The 18585-nt window shown below is 41.2% G+C and overlaps 1 protein-coding gene across 1 annotated transcript in view; it reads right to left on the minus strand.

Annotated features, from left to right (window-relative positions):
• cntln (centlein, centrosomal protein) overlaps positions 1-18585 on the minus strand; it is a 120475-nt gene that overhangs the window by 89487 nt on the left and 12403 nt on the right. The window contains exons 4-8 of the mRNA XM_088006486.1: positions 16157-16291; positions 15180-15359; positions 14168-14301; positions 12703-12865; positions 11285-11509 (exon numbers count right to left, since the gene is read on the minus strand). Coding sequence (XP_087862612.1) covers positions 11285-11509; positions 12703-12865; positions 14168-14301; positions 15180-15359; positions 16157-16291 — 837 coding nt within the window. The remainder of the gene's footprint in view (positions 1-11284; positions 11510-12702; positions 12866-14167; positions 14302-15179; positions 15360-16156; positions 16292-18585) is intronic.

An 18585-nucleotide genomic window follows, 5' to 3' on the forward strand; every position in this document is an offset into this window, starting at 1 on the left:
CTCCATTACAGACCAGAGAAAACTAAAGAGAATGCAACGTTGTGTTAATCCATTTGAGGAGCCGGCAGTTTATCTGGAGGAAATAAATGACGATGCAGAAGTTAATTAGACTGTAACATGCGCAGTCCGCTGCTCAACCACTGCGGACTGCGAAGACTTAGAAACCGCTGGAAGTAACTCATCCAGCGGATTTAACAAATGGAGCCTTCTGGGTTCACGTTACCCAGGAGAGCGGCGCTTTGGAGGAGCTGCAGACGTAACATCTGTCCGTTTCGGAGAAGCGAAACCACGCAAAAGAAAAAAAAATCCTGGTAAAAGCTCACACCGGACCGCTCAGGGTAAAATACTCACAGAGTTCAGTTGATCTGTTTGGATCAGACAGATCCAACAGACTGATGAATTAGCGCAGATTTTTCTGCAGATGGGAACCAGGAGGAAGTGCGTTCAGACCACAGCGGTTGAAGTGATGCTAATTTAAGTAAAGTCGCTTAGATGTAGATGCATTTATCTGCTTAATCTGTGATGGGATCTGGATTCACGGTGAATATTAACTAAACCGCATAAAATGCGACTAAATATCCGATGTTAATATGATTGTAATTTCACGGATAAAAATAGCACATGACCGATTTTTTTTATGTTGTCGGTCAAACTAAGGATAACAAAAAAGGTCTAGCGCCACCTGCCGCCCTGATACCAACTCACACACATCTTCATTCACAGTCTTACTTGTAAATCGATTTTTCTTTTCTTGGACGTTTTGATCTTAGCTTGTTGATGTCTCAGTTTTATTCGCTGGGAAAATCAATAAGCAGCTTGAGGTGATTCTGCTGCTCTCTAGTGGCGAGAAGCCGCAATGTTGGCTGGTAACAATCGGAATGCATTGTGGGAGATGTAGTTTGTAGTCAAGTTGTGCTCAAAACGTTTTTTAAGTCAATCATTGGCCTATAAAATGCTGGGGGGCCACATGTGGCCTTGAGTTTGACACGTGCGTTACACCATAGAACTGCCAATTGGTAATTGAAGTAAAGTAGCTTTGATTTCAAAGAAGCCGACTGGCAAATGAACCATCACCACAGAGGAAGGCTCTTGTTGTCTCACTGCACCCCAAGAGATGCATAACCTACAAAAACCATTTCTGTCTGGTTTCGAACCAGAGACCTTTTGCGTGTAAAGCAAACGTGATAACCACTACACTACAGGAACTGAACTTCTCTGCTTTGTTTCAGTTTGAGGTTCCAAAGTTGATGATGTGAGATGCAACGCATGAAAATTTCAACTAAGGCTTGCACTCAGATGTCTGGATTCAGAGTACAGACCATGACACCACAGATCCCTTGTTGACCTTTAGTAAACACCTGTGATAAATACAACATGCAAAATCTGTTTCTGTCTGGTTTTGAACCACAGACCTTTTGCGTGTTAAGCAAACGTGATAACCACTACACTACAGCATCTCATGCTCTTTCCACTGTTCCTGGTATATGATCCAAATTTTGTTAGAGACTAACGTCAACAATGGGCATGGAACAATGTCAAATACTTATACCACAGATCCTCTCAGAGAGCACAGTAACTTGGTGAGCAAACTGTCAGACTTATACTTGTACCTAATTTCACATTACAGTCCATAAATTAAGCCTTGGATCAAAAAATTGTATTGAAAATGTCATTAGCAGAGACAAATGGTTCTACAGAGACTTGGCTAAATGGCTATAAAATAAAATGAATACTTACAAATAAAGAATGGTTCAAAAATAAAATTAACACATTAAAATACAAAATCTCTGGAAAATAAATATTATGTATGTTGTTTTGAAAAACATTCGAATATAAGCACTTTTATCAAATCTTCATTGTGGTAAGATCATGTAAGTTCTTCTTAAATCCATGGAAACCCAACAGTTTGTAAGGTAGGTGAGTTAGCTCAGCAGGTTAGAGCACCGTGCTGGTAATGCTGAGGTTGTTGGTTCAAACCCCGTATGGGGCAATTCATGTGTAAGGTCTTTCAGACAATCAACACTTCAAAATAAATAAGTGTTCAAAAATAAAATCAACACTTCAAAATAAATAAGGGTTCAAAAATAAAATCAACACCTCAAAATTAAAATGGTCCAAAAATTAAAAACACTTCAAAATAAAAAAAATGTTTCAAAAACAAAATCAATACAAATGGTTCAAAAATAAAAACACCTGAAAATTAAAAACACTTCAAAATAAAATGGTTCAAAAACAAAATCAATACAAATAGTTCAAAAATAAAATCAACACTTTTAAAAAAAAAAATGGTTCAAAAATAAAATCAACAGTTGAAATGTACAATGGTAACCGTTTGTCTGTTCAGTCCATAAACTAAGCCTGGGATCAAAAAATGTATTGAAGCCATTTCACACGATAAATTCAAGTCTCCATTACAGACCAGGGAAAACTAAAGAGAATGGAACGTTGTGTTAATCCATTTGAGGAGCCGGTAGTTTATCTGAGCCTTCTGGGTTCACGTTACCCAGGAGAGCGGCGCTTTGGAGGAGCTGCAGACGCAACATCTGTCCGTTTCGGAGAAGCGAAACAACGCAAAAAAAAAAAAAAAAAAATCCTGATAAAAGCGCACACCAGACCGCTCAGGGTAAAACACTCAGAGTTCAGTTGATCCGTTTGGATCAGACAGATCCAACAGACTGATGAATTAGCGCAGATTTTTCTGCAGATGGGAACCAGGAGGAAGTGCGTTCAGACCACAGCGGTTGAAGTGATGCTAATTTAAGTAAAGTCGCTTAGATGTAGATGCATTTATCTGCTTAATCTGTGATGGGATCTGGATTCACGGTGAATATTAACTAAACTGCATAAAATGCGACTAAATATCCGATGTTAATATGATTGTAATTTCAAGGATAAAAATAATACATGACCGATTTTTTTTTATGTTGTCGGTCAAGATAACGGATAACAAAAAAGGTCTAGCGCCACCTGCCGCCCTGACACCAACTCACACACATCTTCATTCACAGTCTTACTTGTAAATCGATTTTCTTTTCTTTGACGTTTTGATGTTAGCTTGTCGATGTCTCAGTTTTATTCGCTGGGAAAATCAATAAGCAGCTTGAGGTGACTCTGCTGCTCTCTAGTGGCGAGAAGCCGTAATGTTGGCTGGTAACAATCGGAATAAATTGTGGGAGATGTAAGTTTGTAGTCAATTTGTGCTCAAAACATTTTAAGTCAATCATCGGCCTATAAAAAGACATGGCGGGCCACATGTGGCTCACGGGCCTTGAGTTTGACACATGTGCTGTAAATGCACCACCATGCTGCTCAATTTGGTTTAAAAAATTGGGCTGCATAAAAAAAAAAAATCTAACAAATTTTACAAATTTCATTCTACTTTAATGTTTGACAAAGTTTGTAGATTTTGGAAACATTTTTTACATTTATTCATGTGTGAATAGTCTCTACTCCATCACCTAGAAATATTAACATCTGTTTTTTCTTAAGCGCTTGATTAAAAAAAAAAACAAAGTGTGAAAGTCATAAAGGAAAATGTGCGTTGCCGTCAGCAACACATCAAAATAAAAGTTTGTAGACAAACAAAGGCATTCATAACGCGCTATAGTTGGTCGTGAAGAAAGCTGTGCAGGATGTCATCACCTTTTCTCTCCAACAAGTCCTGATTGTATTATCAGAAACCTGGCATCTGGGCGTGACCTTGTTAACTGCCAGGGTAATCAACTCTAACCAAATGGGAGGAGAGGGGATGATAAATTATTAGTGAGGAAGATTTTGTTCATGTTTTATTAAATTGGCCTGTCAAAGGGGGCTGGTCAAATTATCTGGGGCCTCGTTTATTGGAGGCCGGCCATATTGGCGCATCTGTTACAATTATTTATAATTTCCAGGCAGGCAGCAGGACCAAGTGGGCTTTTTCAGCATCAGCCACATAAAGCAATTTAGAAATTAACTAATGTGGGGGTGTCTGACTTTTCCGGATTCAGTCTTTCTTCACATGCCGATTTTGAAACTTAACTGAGGGAGGAAGAGACATGAAAAAGGAAAATACAAACAGAATCCAACTATCAGACAGGGGAGAGGATGTGATTGAAATTAAAAGAAGAGGATATGCAGGTGCAAGACGGGAAAAAAAGGACTGAAAAGGAGGATGAGTGTGAGAGAAAAAGCCGGTCTCGGTAATTACTGAACACGATTAGGTTCTTGGGGGATCTTGTCTGGCACTCGCGGCCCTCGCTGGTGAGGCTGCGGCAAGCGAGACCATATGGAGCGAGGCTGGTGATTGTGCTCCCTGAAGCTCGTGACCCGTCTGCTGCCGAGCCCCTGAGCTGAATCCGAAATGAGACTTGCCAGGCCTAATGTTCTACACATGCACCATTTATGCCACAAAACAAATCTGATCACTGTTAATTATGGAGCAGCTATAATCAGGAGGCAAACCCTTCTCCCTGCACCACACACACACACACACACACACACACACACACACACACACTCGCTCAATCAGCTCTGCAGAAATGAGCGGAGTGACAGTAGAGATTGGATGGACCTGAGGAGCGAGGGCGACGGGGTTCCTGCTCCCGACCAGATCCGCTGCACTTCGTATTCATGCTGGTGTTTCTTCAAAGAATGTGCGTGTGAATAAATGCATGAGCGTCGGCGTTAACCGGTTGCGTGGTGGGAAGGGACAGCACGCGGGGCGTTGGATGTTTTCTGTGTGTACGCAGCAGCCCGGAGTCCTCCCACGCAGTTTGTTTGACCCGCTCGGCTTTGCTTTAACGAGTGAGCGCGGCGCTCTGCGGCGGCGGCGGCAGCGGCAGCACATGGCTGTGCTTCATTAATGAGGCGGCCTGTGCTACACGGAGGCTCTCATCTAATGAGAGCTGTTGAGTTTGTAAAACACACCGCTGGCGTCCGCGCCGTTGGTGTGTCTCCTGCTCTGGACGAAGGCCCGGCTTCAAACACACACCTAAACTTCTGCTCATCATGTTATTTACTGGAACCAGGACTGATAAAAATAAAGAAATTAAACACTAGCTAAATCTGTTTAACATAAAATATGGTTAATGTATACTATTAATTAGTTGCCCGGTTCTAATTATTTGTCATAGTTACCAATATATTAATGAGATGATAATCATATTCTTTAGAGAAAAACAAGTAGAAACGCACTGATTACAGGTTTTTTGTTTTGTTTTGTTTTTGTGCCGAATCCAATTTAAAAATTCTTTAAAGTTCCGTAAGCTTCACTGGATAATGCAGTTGTTTTATTTTTAATGTTTTATCGGCTCTAGTGGCCTTTATTTGATAGTGAACTAACAGGAAAGTGGATAATGAGAGAAGACATGGGGCAAAGGTCACCAGGCCGGGAATCGAACCTGCGACAGCCACATGGAGGACTAACACCTCCATATGTGGGTTGTGTTTAACCTCCGCGCCACCACAGCACACCGATGACGCAGTTTTCATGCATTTCCCCAGAGAGCCACACCAATATTCAACCATATCCAACATTAATACTGTTGTTATGGCCGATAATCAATATTTACCCATATTATATATATTTCGTTACAGTTTCAACACCAAAAACACATCAACAAGTTAAAATAAATACTGGTATCTTATATCGGCTCAGTTTTGCTTATTGGGCCAATTTGTTAAATTACAAATATCAGGCGATACTGATGTTAACGGTGATATATGGAGCATCCCTACTTCCCTCTCAAAAAAGAAAATCCAAGATGGCCGAATGTAACTCCAAATTCGTCATTTGTAACCGACATCGCTGTTAAATTAACAATTTTAACAACGATGTCAGTTTAATGTTTGTTAAACTGACATCGCTGTTAAATGGAGCGTTGTCTTATTGGCTCCATTTAACAGCCAATAAGATAACCTATCTTATTGGTTATCTACCAATAAGATAGGTTATTGGTAGATAACCCATCTTATCTACCAATCTTAGATTGGTAGATAAGATGGGTTATCTACCAATAAGATAGGTTATTGGTAGATATTGTTATTGGTAGATATTGTATTTATTTTCTGCTGTATACATAACTACAGTTTATATCACAGAACCTCCCACTTTTTCATTAATTTACAATTCTTATATCATTTATTGGTGAATTAAAACAGTCTTAATAAAAAATGAATCTCTTTGTGTTATAGTCTTTCAAAGGAAGTAAGAAATGTCTCTTCACACCTCAGAGAAACCTTGAAATTAGTATCAGCTAGTAAAAACCATCCAATCCTATCGGATGGACCAAACAGGTTTATGAAGTCTTAATCTATATTAAGATATAGATATTAATCTATATTAAGACTTCATAAAACATTTTTGAAACAATAATAAAACTGTAATTGGTTAAGAAATGATTTGTAGAAGCTAGTTTTCTTGGTGAACTGAATGCCTGGCCTGCTGTATTTCCTGTTGCAGGAATGGTGAGAACCTCGGAGAGATTTGAACGACTGCCCACACTATTACCAGCGTAGCGCTCATTCAGCCTGGTGCTACATCCAAAAGGCCCAAGGTCTGTAATGGATTCTAATGTTCGTCTTTAATCACCGCTCAGACCTGTTAGCAGCCAAGAATCAGACAACTGTAAATACTTTTGATGCAGTTTGGGAGGCAGTTAGGAACTGTTCATTCAGGCTATCCATCCTTTTTATTTTTATCATGCCCCTTTAATCTGTTTACACAGCCCTCTTTGTTTCAGCAGAACTTTAAGTGTTGCTAGTCTTATTAAAGTTCCTGTAACAGTATAATTAAAAACAAAAAAAGACAGGTAATATCTGTGCACAACATGTAAATATAATCCACAATGGGTGTTCTTCCTCGCTCCCACCCTCCTCCTCCTCCTCGACTGGTTTTACTGTGGGAGGGGTGTTCAAAGCAGTCGCTCTGGTGCGTATTTAAATGAGCGCTGCGTCTCCCGCCTGTGCTCCTGTTGTGATCACCACTTTGATCACCTCCAATGTAACTCTCGCCGAAAACATTTAAAATTAAAATGGAATCTGCCCTAACAACCTGAGCATTGGAAATTTAACAGGTGTTCGCAGGGAAGTTGTGAAAGAATCTGCGATTATGCGCTCGGATAGACGCACCTTTAGTGAGACGGGCGCCCGTGCGGACCAGGCCGGCATGCATACAATCTGTCAGTGAAATTACAGGGAGGGAAACAGAAAGCCTTCCCGACTCAGAGCTTTACCTTGGCATACCTGATGCGTTTGCTTTGATATAAAAAAAAAAAGATAAAAAATAATAAAAATCTAAATCAGGCTGACAGCATGTCTAAACTGTTACTAACTCACAATTACAAACTTTATATTTATAATAACTAACGTATTACAAAGATTAGCTTTCTAGCCCTAGCAACAAAAATATAGAGAAGAAAATTGTTACCTACTGAAGACCAGATAAGAGGTCGGCTGGTGATTCATTTTAAATTACACCACTGTGTGTAAAAGGTGGCAAACTCAAACAGTCTGTTACAAGATTCAAGCCTCGTCAACTTGTCGTGCTACAACCACAGACTTATTTGAAGGAGTATTATTATGTGTTTTCCAGGCACATAGTGCCATTTTCTAGCACAATCAGGTACCTTTGTAATTTAATGCCTTGAAATTTGGCCCCTCTCTTTAAAAACTCCTGCTCTTTCTGAAACGCCACCATCTCAAAGTCATCACAATATGGCTCCTCTATTAACCCTTTAGCAACCAGCATTGGGCTGAGAAGTAGCTCCTATAAGGAGCTCAGCAGATGCTCAGTTCCACCAGGTGTTCGCTAATTGGTGCTGGCTAGTCTGAAGGAGCCAGAGGCAGAGGTCTGCTCTGTGAGGCAGAAAACCTGCAGCGCAGAGGTGGAGCTGTGCCTCAAAAGCGGAGCAAAGTCCAACCATGCGTTTGGCACAGCTGGATGGTTGCCATGGAGATTAAATAATTTCTCAAACATGCATGAAAGAATCAAGCCAGCACTCCAGGATTGTCTGGATGGATTTTGGTGGATGGAAGAGATGGTTAAGCTTCCTCCTTCTCTCACTGCTCTGCATCCATGAAGCCTCCTTCTCAACTCCTCTGGCATTTGGGGTCATAGTTCAGGTATTAGTCGAGTCTTTGAGATGCCAATCACAGCATGATGCTCCCACCACCATGCATCATTGTGGTGTGAACACCCTATTTATGCTCAATGCCATTTAGATGCCTTCTAAAGGCTGCCGGTTGCACCAATCGCGACTGCTTTTGTGATTTTATTTTTGAAGTGAAAATGACTTATTTTGTGATGCTACTTCAGAAATATTTGCAAGGAGTTTTGCAATATGTTTTTCCTATACTCAAATATAACAGAAAAAACATGAGGAAATAACAAGCAGAAAGACTGGGCACAAACACTTTCATTCTTTAAAGAACTTGTGCTTTTTGTTCCTTGCCTTATCTATCGCAGAGTATAACTGAATGTCAAGAGAGGCTGAGGCAGCAGTACAGTAAAAGTAAGAAATACTGCCACCTGCAGATGGGAATTAGAATCACTTAAACCAAGTGATGAAGTGATTCAAACGTAAAGCGTGAAAAAATGTGTTGATCTGTTGAGATTCCGTGATCACAGAATCTGGGATTGACTAGATTTTATTTAGGGGTATCAGAGTAAAGGTGCTAATTAGACTGAATTAGCTCCACTGGAAACTCGTTGTATTAGCATACATGTATGCCCAAGCTTACCCACCATTCATACACACATCCACACACAGAGCACTATCTGCATCTCCTCTAAATGTACTGTAGTATTAATTACTGAGGGAACGCTGCAGAACTGTATTTAATTACTGACTAAATGAACCATTTAGACTTTACTGCTGGTTTAATTAACCGGGTTAAGTGAGATACGGTGATTGTAACTCACTTAACATTTGAGCTGATATCTTTTGACTTCCACAGTCTGGGGGCAGCAATTTCAGGAAATATCAACCGATGATCAAATTAAATAATTACTGTCTGTGGAGGGAGAGATATTGCACGACTCCTGGAAAATGTTATCTTAAGCTGAGATAGGTTCAAACTGAATCAAGTTAGAGCAGATTAGGAGACAACTTCTGCAAACTGCAGCCTTCAGTAAGCTACGTCTGTGGTCTTTACCCTAACCCTGTTTATACTTCTGAAAATTATGTAAAAAAATAAGTAAAATAATCAGAATTTGTGCTCTGTTGTCACTGGTAGCAATGTTTAAATGTTGCAGGGGGTTTTTAAGATTCTTGATTTAGACTTGAGTGTTTTCTGCTTGCATCCTCTCAATTTTATGCAATAAATAACTGTTAGCTAGCAGGACGCACATATGCGATGTGGGAAATCTCGTGCAAAATTTGTACCACATTTAGAATAATCATGGGCTAGTTTTCATATTCAGATCATTCAGTTTTGGTCTGCACAAAGCTGAACTGCAATGCTTTGGTCTGAATTCCTAATTTTTGTAGCTCTACGGGTCCCTTTTCTACCCTGATCTGAGGTGTGTCGTTTTGGTGTCGTCTCTTTAAATGCAAATGAGGCACTACAAGCCCCGCCTCCTCCTGGTCAAAGAGCGTCACACTCCACCCTATTCAGCCATTTTTGTAGTTACGGCACAGAAACAGTTTATTGCCAGATTGATTTATTCTGATTCTAACCCAACATTTTTCAGTTTATTGCATTTGTCTCTGTATGTTTACCTCATACTGTTAGATTTTGTTATTTGACTCATTATTGTGCTGGATTTGTTTTCAGCCCGCTCAGCTGGTTGATCATTTTGAAGGCTGCAGCACACCGCCATCAACATCTCTTCTTTTCCTTTTACAGTTTCTGGAGCTCATCTTCTAAACCCTCTCTCTCTTCTCCATGCAAGGAAAAATGCCCAGAAATTACAGCAACAGTCTTCAGTCAGAGGACCCTTCAGATTTGTAGCAAGACTGACTGCAACTGGAAATCCTTCCTGCCCACAGCATCATCTAGACATGTCATGATAAATTTTTGCAGCACAAATTGTCCCAGAAATTACTCTGATAAACAATAATGTTTTTAGAATCTTTTCAAGTAATATAATAATAATAATATCATAAGATTGCAATTATGCCTCCTAAATATCAATAAAGTTTAATTTTGTAATGAAAATTTAACAGTGGAAGATATTTTAAATATCCAAAATAAATAAAATGACCAAAAAACACCAAAACCGTAAATGAAATGGATTTAGTCTCTGCAGACAAAATTGCCCTTCAAAAAATATCATCAGAATGGAAGAGATCGAAGTAATTTTAATTCATCATGCGATTGATTTATTAATTTATTGTGACAGACTAACGGCCATCCACAATGACCCTAAAAGATGTTTGAATGATATGAGAGGGAAGTAAAGTAATTCTGATCTGACATTAGTAATCTTGATTCCTCCCAAGCTGGAGTCTTTGTTGAGCTGAAACTTTAGCCAAACGATAAAAAACCCTCCCAAACTGTCAAAGTGTAACAGCAGTGTTGCTAAAGCAGGTGCGCCGATCACCATATCATTAAACGCTATTAAAGGTCTCTATCGCCTCAGGGTGACTGTTCAAAGGTGCTGAACTGAAGTCAAACTCCCGCTGACTGACAGATGTAGAATTGTAACTCTAACATCATCTTCAAGAACATTACTGGCCTCCAATTAAATCACCTCTCTCCACCTCTTTTCTGCACGTCGTTTCTGACCAGAGCGTGTTAAAAGGACTTAAAGTTACTTGGGTGGTTTGAGATAAAGAAGATTGATAAAGTAGGTAAATCAGAGAGTCGGTGTGTGTTTGGGTCTGAGAGGGAGAGAGGATCAGATAACTGACATAAAAGACAGCGGTGCAAAGGGAGACGGAGAGATCAAGGGTGAGCCAGTGTAATATCAAAAGATGATTCTGAGTCATGGACCACCACTACAGGCCATGCTGGGTGGGTCGGTTCTTACAGTACACGCTAATCCACCTTATACCCGATTCAGACATCAGTAACCTGGCTGATCTGACAGTTACAATAAAATCTTAGATTCCCAAACATTTAGCCGGGGACCCCCTTTGCAAAGTATATACATATAAATATGTAAAAAAAAACATCAACCTTTCAAATATTTTGCTCGTTTAGCATAAATCCTGCTTCATACCTTCTTAATTTAGTCACCCGTCTGATTTCTGGATGGTTCCAAAAACGATCTGATAAATGCCCACCCCTGTGTGTAGCTGATCACATCACAGTGCGGTTGGTGTCTGTGTGGGAGACAATAAGCAGTCAGCTGGGAGTTTACCTTGAGGTTGGTTTGTCTGTTTGGTGAGAGAGCTGCAGGCTGCGTGTGCTGCTGCTGCTGCAGCAGCAGCTGGATTTGTTCCTGTTGTTTCTGCAGCTGAGCCTGCAGTTCGGAGATCTGCTCGTCTTTCTGGACCACCTGGGTGCTGAGCTCCTGGTGACTCTGCCGCAGCTTAGCCTCGCTGGACACCAGGGCCTGGTAGCACTGACTCAGCTCTCTGTACAGCTGGCAGCAAACAGGAGATGACGGACCGTCAGTGATCACATGTTACATAAAAGATGACACTTATTATGGGCCATGTTGTATTTTACTACTGGTATTAACTGATACATGAGGTAAAATCTGGAGAATCGAGTATTAAAACGGATAAAACAGAGAAAGATCAAGCTAAACTGTGTCCTAGTGATGCAGGCAGCAGGAACTGGGCTGTTAAATAGAGAAACCAGTCTTAAACCAGTCACAGTAACCAATCTTCCTGGAACATTTAACACTGAAACTGGAAGACATTTTAAATGTCCAAACAAACAAAACAACAGAAACAACAACTAAAATGAACTATGAAGTCTCTGCAAACAAAATAGTGGTTCATAAAAAGAGTTAACTGAGACCAAAGAGCCAGACTGAAGACTTTAGTAATCCAGGAAAAAAAGAGAGAAAAGAGAGAAATGATACATCAAGTGGAAATTATTGAGCTTGTTTTAATTTATTATGATCAACTGATTTATTGCTCATTGCGACAAGCCTATCCAGGACACGAGAATCCTAAGAGCTGAAACAAAATGTTCTGATCCCGGCTTAATGGGGCCATATTGTACATTTTGTCCAGTTGGTACTGTTGAAACTTTATAGCTCCCTTTGTGGGATTTTCATGAAGTATTTTAGAAGAGTTACATAAAATATCTAAGTTGAAAAATATTAACTATCCTATTGATCCAAGGTTGTGTCAAGGGTGTCTTCTGCTAAATGACTGCAGCGATGCAGTGATAAGGTTTCTGCCGTGCTTTACTAAGGCATGTAAAACATGTTATTTTCAGCTGAACGGAGGTATTATTCCTACAGAGTGCTGCTGCTAGAGGCACTGCATGGTGAAATATGCAGCATCGATTCTCTGAGGAGATAAATGAGAGCTGGAGGACGGTTTCATTGTGAGGAAAAATCTCTGAGAAGAAGAAACATGATGATGTCATGCGATGGTCTCCAACCTTTGGACATTCACAAAAAACACCTTTAAATTTCTGCATCACAAGAACTCCTTACAACAAAACCAAGACAATGAGAACTGAAAACGGGCTCATAGTTCAGCACAGCCATCCTGAACGTCCGTAAAATTTATGATCAGGATATTTAAGAACAAACTGTATTAAATCGTATTCAGATGTAATTAGAGGTTCCACAGAAAGTCAGAGGAGTGTGGATACCCCTTGGTAGGAAGTGGCGTCGGCCGTGTGCGCCTCCTCCTGGTTCCTCAGGACCCTCTGGGTGTCCAGGTTGAGTCCCTCCAGCTGCTTGATCAGGTGGCTCTGTTCGGCTGCGTGCTCCGTGCTTTGCTTGTACAAACCCTGGACTTCAGCAAAATCACGCCTGCAGACACAAACACAAAGTGACACACAGTCAAACTGGATCACTAATGTTACCTCTGCTGCTTTATGCAGGAATTACAGGTCAAGGTTTGCAACTTAATGCAGGAATTCCCAAACTTTAATCAGGCCATGGCTCCCAAAGGGCATCAGCCTGCAGACAATGCTATGAAAAATGTAGAGACATTCAATTTGACTTTTTCTTCTCACTTTTACTTACTATTAAATAATTATTACATTTAATTAGCATAAATGTTGCCTCATCCCTTCTGATTTTAGTTGGCGAGGAGTTCTGTAGTGGAACATTTTTATCAGGAAATAATCTGATGTTGAATAAATTATGAGATAAACTTTATGTAAATATGTAATATTTGTATAGTAATCCCATCAAATTTGATTTAATCTCCACAGTTTAGTTTTTTGCAGCAGGAAATATCTGTCTTTTTCTTGTCAGAAATTTTTCCATTTCTAGCTTCAGGAGCAAAAAAACTTGATAATTTTAACTGGCAGCCAATGACAAAGAAAAACATCGCAAGTCACGTTTTCCTGAATTTCCCCACTTTGGGACAATAAAGGCTATTTCTATCTTCTATTTCCATATCCAATCAATTATTTTAACTTATATTTTAATAAAATTGCATTCATAAAACATTTAAATGTGTGATTTTTTTCATCTTCTCTCCAACTCTTTGAGGCCCCTTTTTGAAAAACACTGACTAAATGTATAAAAACCGTCTTAATGAGTTAAACGTTTATTGAAACTTAACGTTGGTTTCTTGCTTATTGATTTAAAACATAATTCAGAGTAAAAGACAAATTTGATAACATATCTGAATATGTTTTCACAGCAGTCCTTCAGCTTCCTAACGCAGCAGCGCTGATGAGCTGTGAATCATTCTGGATACTAATGAGGTCAGCAGAAGACCTCATGCAAACATCAGAATGTGACTGACATGTCAGGGTGCCTCTGGCATTAAAACTGAGAAGCAGTAAAAAGAAAAAAACACAGAGATTACCATTAAAGCTCCTACAGTTCTGTCAGTTTCTATAATATCGACTAAAGCTTAGTGAAAGCCTGCCCCGTTTCCCTTCTTCCCTGCTTTAAAGCACATCCACTATGCAGGGCTTATCAAATGGCTTTAGGTGAGCCGGAGATGAAGGAATGTGTGTCACCCCAAACCTCACAGCATATATGCTCCATTTACACTACGCCTCCTTCACCTGATAAAATTACCCATCAGGCTACCTCTAGTGGCACCTTGGTTCACAACATCAGACGGGGTTTTTTCAGCTGATTTCAACTCACTGTATTTGTTCAAGTCGATCTTGTTTTGCAGCTAACTCCGTCTCTTTGGAAGAAAGCTTTGCAGCCAAAACGGCGCTGTGCGCCTTCAGTTTAGGAAGCTCCTGACAAACACGCTGCAGCTCCTTCTCCAGAGCCTGGTGGAGGAGAGCAAAATGCATTTAAAAAACTTTTTCCAACTTAGAAACCTGATAGTTATAAGCACAATAATTTATCTGTTACATAATCTATCCATAATTAGGGCTTCTGCAAGTTCAGTACATTTTTTTAAGTCTTTTATTGAACAATATAATGGCTGAACAAAGGGGGAAAAGCCTAAAACTTAATAAAGGGGGGAAAAAGTTTAAAAGAAAAAAATAAGAGAAGAAAAAAATGGAAAATGAAAAACAGGATTCATGGTCAAAAACTGAAGCGTTTCGTTTGATTTAATTTCAGACAGTGCAGAAAACACTAAATGTGTCACTTTATACATTGATAATCTGGTTTCAACTATTGATGGATTTAGTTGTAAATCCTCACCAGATTAAACTTAATCTGAGTGTTTCAAAGAACTGAAATATATGTATTTAAGCAACAAGCTGCAGGAATAAATGTAAAACTTTAAGAATTCCTTAACTTTTAATTGGTTGAAAACAACATTTACCCCTTAATGCACTTCAGGTGTTAAGAGTTGAAGAGTGTTTAAGCATGATGATAGCTTGTGTGTGTGTGTGTGTGTGTATATATATAAATCAACACAAAATCCCTGAAACAATAGCATAAACTCGAGAACCAGAGCTGGCCGTCAACTTGATCAAATCTTAGGTTAACTCAGATCATTTTTCACCTCAAACCCAGGAGAAACTGTCTCCTCCATGTAAAAACATATTTTTCCACTTGTCTGAAAGCGCTCCCTGCATATTTATATCTATACTTTGATAGGAGGATGGTGTTACGTTCACAAGCTGAGGGTGTGAGGGACCAGAGAGTTCAAGGTCTGCGTGTTTCGGAGAGGACTTGTCCCTGTGTTGGGAACCTTTAGTCTGGCCTGGGCGGCGTCCCTCTCGCCTCGCTGGCTGTCGGCCTGCCTCCGTTTCTCCTGCAGGTCAGCGCTCAGGGCATCGCAGCGGGACCTTAATCCCTCTTTCTCCTCCTCCAGAGCGCGCACCACCCGCTGCTCCTCCTCTTCCTTTTTTCTCTGCTCCGTCCTCATTTCCTACATAAAAACACCAACATGTGTGTGTGCAGGTCAAAGCAGACAAAAAAAAACAACAGTGACAAAAGCAGGAAAAGAAAAAACACAGAAAAAGTAGCGGTTGAAGCTGAGAGAAGAAGCCCTGCAGAGGGAGAAAAGGAGCAGCGGCCCATGGGGTTGAGTCTGAAATGAATACATAAACAGCAGAGGCTTTGCTGCAGGAGGCCCCTGCATGGGCTGCTGATTAGCCAAGGTCATCTGTGCGGTACGACTGGACCCTCGTGACCAGGTGTTGGTTGGTATGGGCCGAGACGTGCTGCAGGAGCTCAGCTCATGCGGGTACAAGGGCCAGTCTGTCAGCTTTAATGACAGCTTATAATGAGAACGGTGTTTGCAACAAAACCCATTAGACTCAGCCCAGGTATCCTTTGATGATGTCCCCCACTATATCTCGCCAGGAGACCCCACCAAGACCATGTGAGGACCGCTTCGCTATTAATTAATCATAACCGTGTCCCACAGAAGCATAATTAGGGAGAAGTCACATCGTGGCGTGCATGCTTTTCAATTTCCCCAACTGAAGGAAGCATCAAATATTTATATGTGAGTTAAAACCCAGCTTTCCTTTGGTTACTTTATTCGATCACAGTCAGACTTTGAACTGTTAAGTATTCTGTGTTTCCAGGCTGTGAGACAATCCTTGCTGTCCTCTAAATGATTCAGAGGCCTGGGGGCTTCGTGCTGCATTCAAGGTACACTCCAAACAGAGACTTTGGTCCTGGGGGCCCGCGCTGCCACAGGAAATCTGTTCCACCCACCTCCAGTTGCCGATTCTTGTTGTCCAACTCGGCACGCAGCGTTGTCAACTCCTTCGTTAAAGCGCCGTCCTGCTCGTCCGTCACCGTCTTCTTCAGCAGCAGCCTCTTAATCTCCTGCTGCTGCCCTGACACTTTCTGCAGCAGACGGAGGAAAAGAAAAACAGCAGAATGCAAAACTGTGAAGCAGAGGAAAAAAAGATACCGCAGAGGAAGCAACTGAGTCCAATAAGAAAATAAAACAATCAGCAGAAAACCAGTTTATCACACAAACTTTCAAAATTTGATAAATAATTATAGCCAAAATAATGTCACAACTATTTATGTTTCTTTTATGTGCCACAAATCTGGAACAAACTTCCAAAAAACTGCCAAACAGCCAAAACACTGAGTTAATTTAAATCAAGAGTAAAGACCCACCTGTTTAGTTTTGCCTTTGAACCATCATAACTGAATCAACATATTTGATGTGCATTAATGATGTTGATGATGTTTATTATCCAACTTCTGACTTTATGACGTTTCTGTGATGTTTTGTTTTTGTGTTTTTATGATGTAAAGCACTTTGAACTGCCTTGTTGATGAAATATCCTATACGAATAAAATTGACTGGTTTTCAATAGTGATGTGATGTAGAGCTGGGTGGTGTAGAACTGGGTGGTGTAGAACTGGGTGATGTAATGTAGAGCTGGGTGATGTAATGTAGAGCTGGGTGGTGTAGAACTGGGTGGTGTAGAACTGGGTGATGTAGAGCTGGGTGGTGTAATGTAGAGCTGGGTGGTGTAATGTAGAGCTGGGTGATGTAATGTAGAGCTGGGTGGTGTAGAACTGGGTGGTGTAGAACTGGGTGATGTAATGTAGAGCTGGGTGATGTAATGTAGAGCTGGGTGGTGTAGAACTGGGTGGTGTAGAACTGGGTGATGTAGAACTGGGTGATGTAATGTAGAGCTGGGTGGTGTAATGTAGAGCTGGGTGATGTAATGTAGAGCTGGGTGGTGTAATGTAGAGCTGGGTGATGTAATGTAGAGCTGGGTGGTGTAATGTAGAGCTGGGTGGTGTAGAGCTGGGTGGTGTAATGTAGAGCTGGGTGGTGTAATGTAGAGCTGGGTGATGTAATGTAGAGCTGGGTGGTGTAATGTAGAGCTGGGTGGTGTAGAGCTGGGTGGTGTAATGTAGAGCTGGGTGGTGTAATGTAGAGCTGGGTGGTGTAGAGCTGGGTGGTGTAATGTAGAGCTGGGTGGTGTAATGTAGAGCTGGGTGGTGTAATGTAGAGCTGGGTGATGTAATGTAGAGCTGGGTGGTGTAGAGCTGGGTGGTGTAATGTAGAGCTGGGTGATGTAATGTAGAGCTGGGTGGTGTAGAACTGGGTGATGTAGAGCTGGGTGGTGTAATGTAGAGCTGGGTGATGTAATGTAGAGCTGGGTGGTGTAATGTAGAGCTGGGTGATGTAATGTAGAGCTGGGTGGTGTAATGTAGAGCTGGGTGATGTAATAGAGCTGGGTGGTATAGAGCTGGGTGATGTAATATAGAGCTGGGTGGTGTAGAGCTGGGTGGTGTAGAGCTGGGTGGTGTAATGTAGAGCTGGGTGATGTAATGTAGAGCTGGGTGATGTAATGTAGAGCTGGGTGGTGTAATGTAGAGCTGGGTGATGTAATGTAGAGCTGGGTGGTGTAATGTAGAGCTGGGTGGTGTAATGTAGAGCTGGGTGGTGTAATGTAGAGCTGGGTGGTGTAATGTAGAGCTGGGTGATGTAATGTAGAGCTGGGTGGTGTAATGTAGAGCTGGGTGATGTAATGTAGAGCTGGGTGGTGTAATGTAGAGCTGGGTGATGTAATAGAGCTGGGTGGTATAGAGCTGGGTGATGTAATATAGAGCTGGGTGGTGTAGAGCTGGGTGGTGTAGAGCTGGGTGGTGTAATGTAGAGCTGGGTGATGTAATGTAGAGCTGGGTGGTGTAGAGCTGGGTGGTGTAATGTAGAGCTGGGTGATGTAATGTAGAGCTGGGTGGTGTAATGTAGAGCTGGGTGATGTAGAGCAGGGTGATGTAATGTAGAGCTGGGTGGTATAGAGCTGGGTGATGTAATATAGAGCTGGGTGGTGTAATATAGAGCTGGGTGGTGTAGAGCTGGGTGATGTAATGTAGAGCTGGGTGATGTAGAGCTGGGTGATGTAATGTAGAGCTGGGTGATGTAATGTAGAGCTGGGTGGTGTAATGTAGAGCTGGGTGATGTAATGTAGAGCTGGGTGATGTAATGTAGAGCTGGGTGGTGTAGAGCTGGGTGATGTAATGTAGAGCTGGGTGATGTAGAGCTGGGTGATGTAGAGCTGGGTGGTGTAGAGCTGGGTGGTGGAGAACTGGGTGGTGGAGAACTGGGTGGTGTAGAGCTGGGTGGTGTAGAGCTGGGTGATGTAGAGCTGGGTGGTGTAGAGCTG

This window comes from Poecilia mexicana, unplaced genomic scaffold (assembly GCF_051168715.1).
Source record: "Poecilia mexicana isolate PSO_F unplaced genomic scaffold, ASM5116871v1 scaffold_1, whole genome shotgun sequence".
NCBI classification, from domain to species: domain Eukaryota; kingdom Metazoa; phylum Chordata; class Actinopteri; order Cyprinodontiformes; family Poeciliidae; genus Poecilia; species Poecilia mexicana.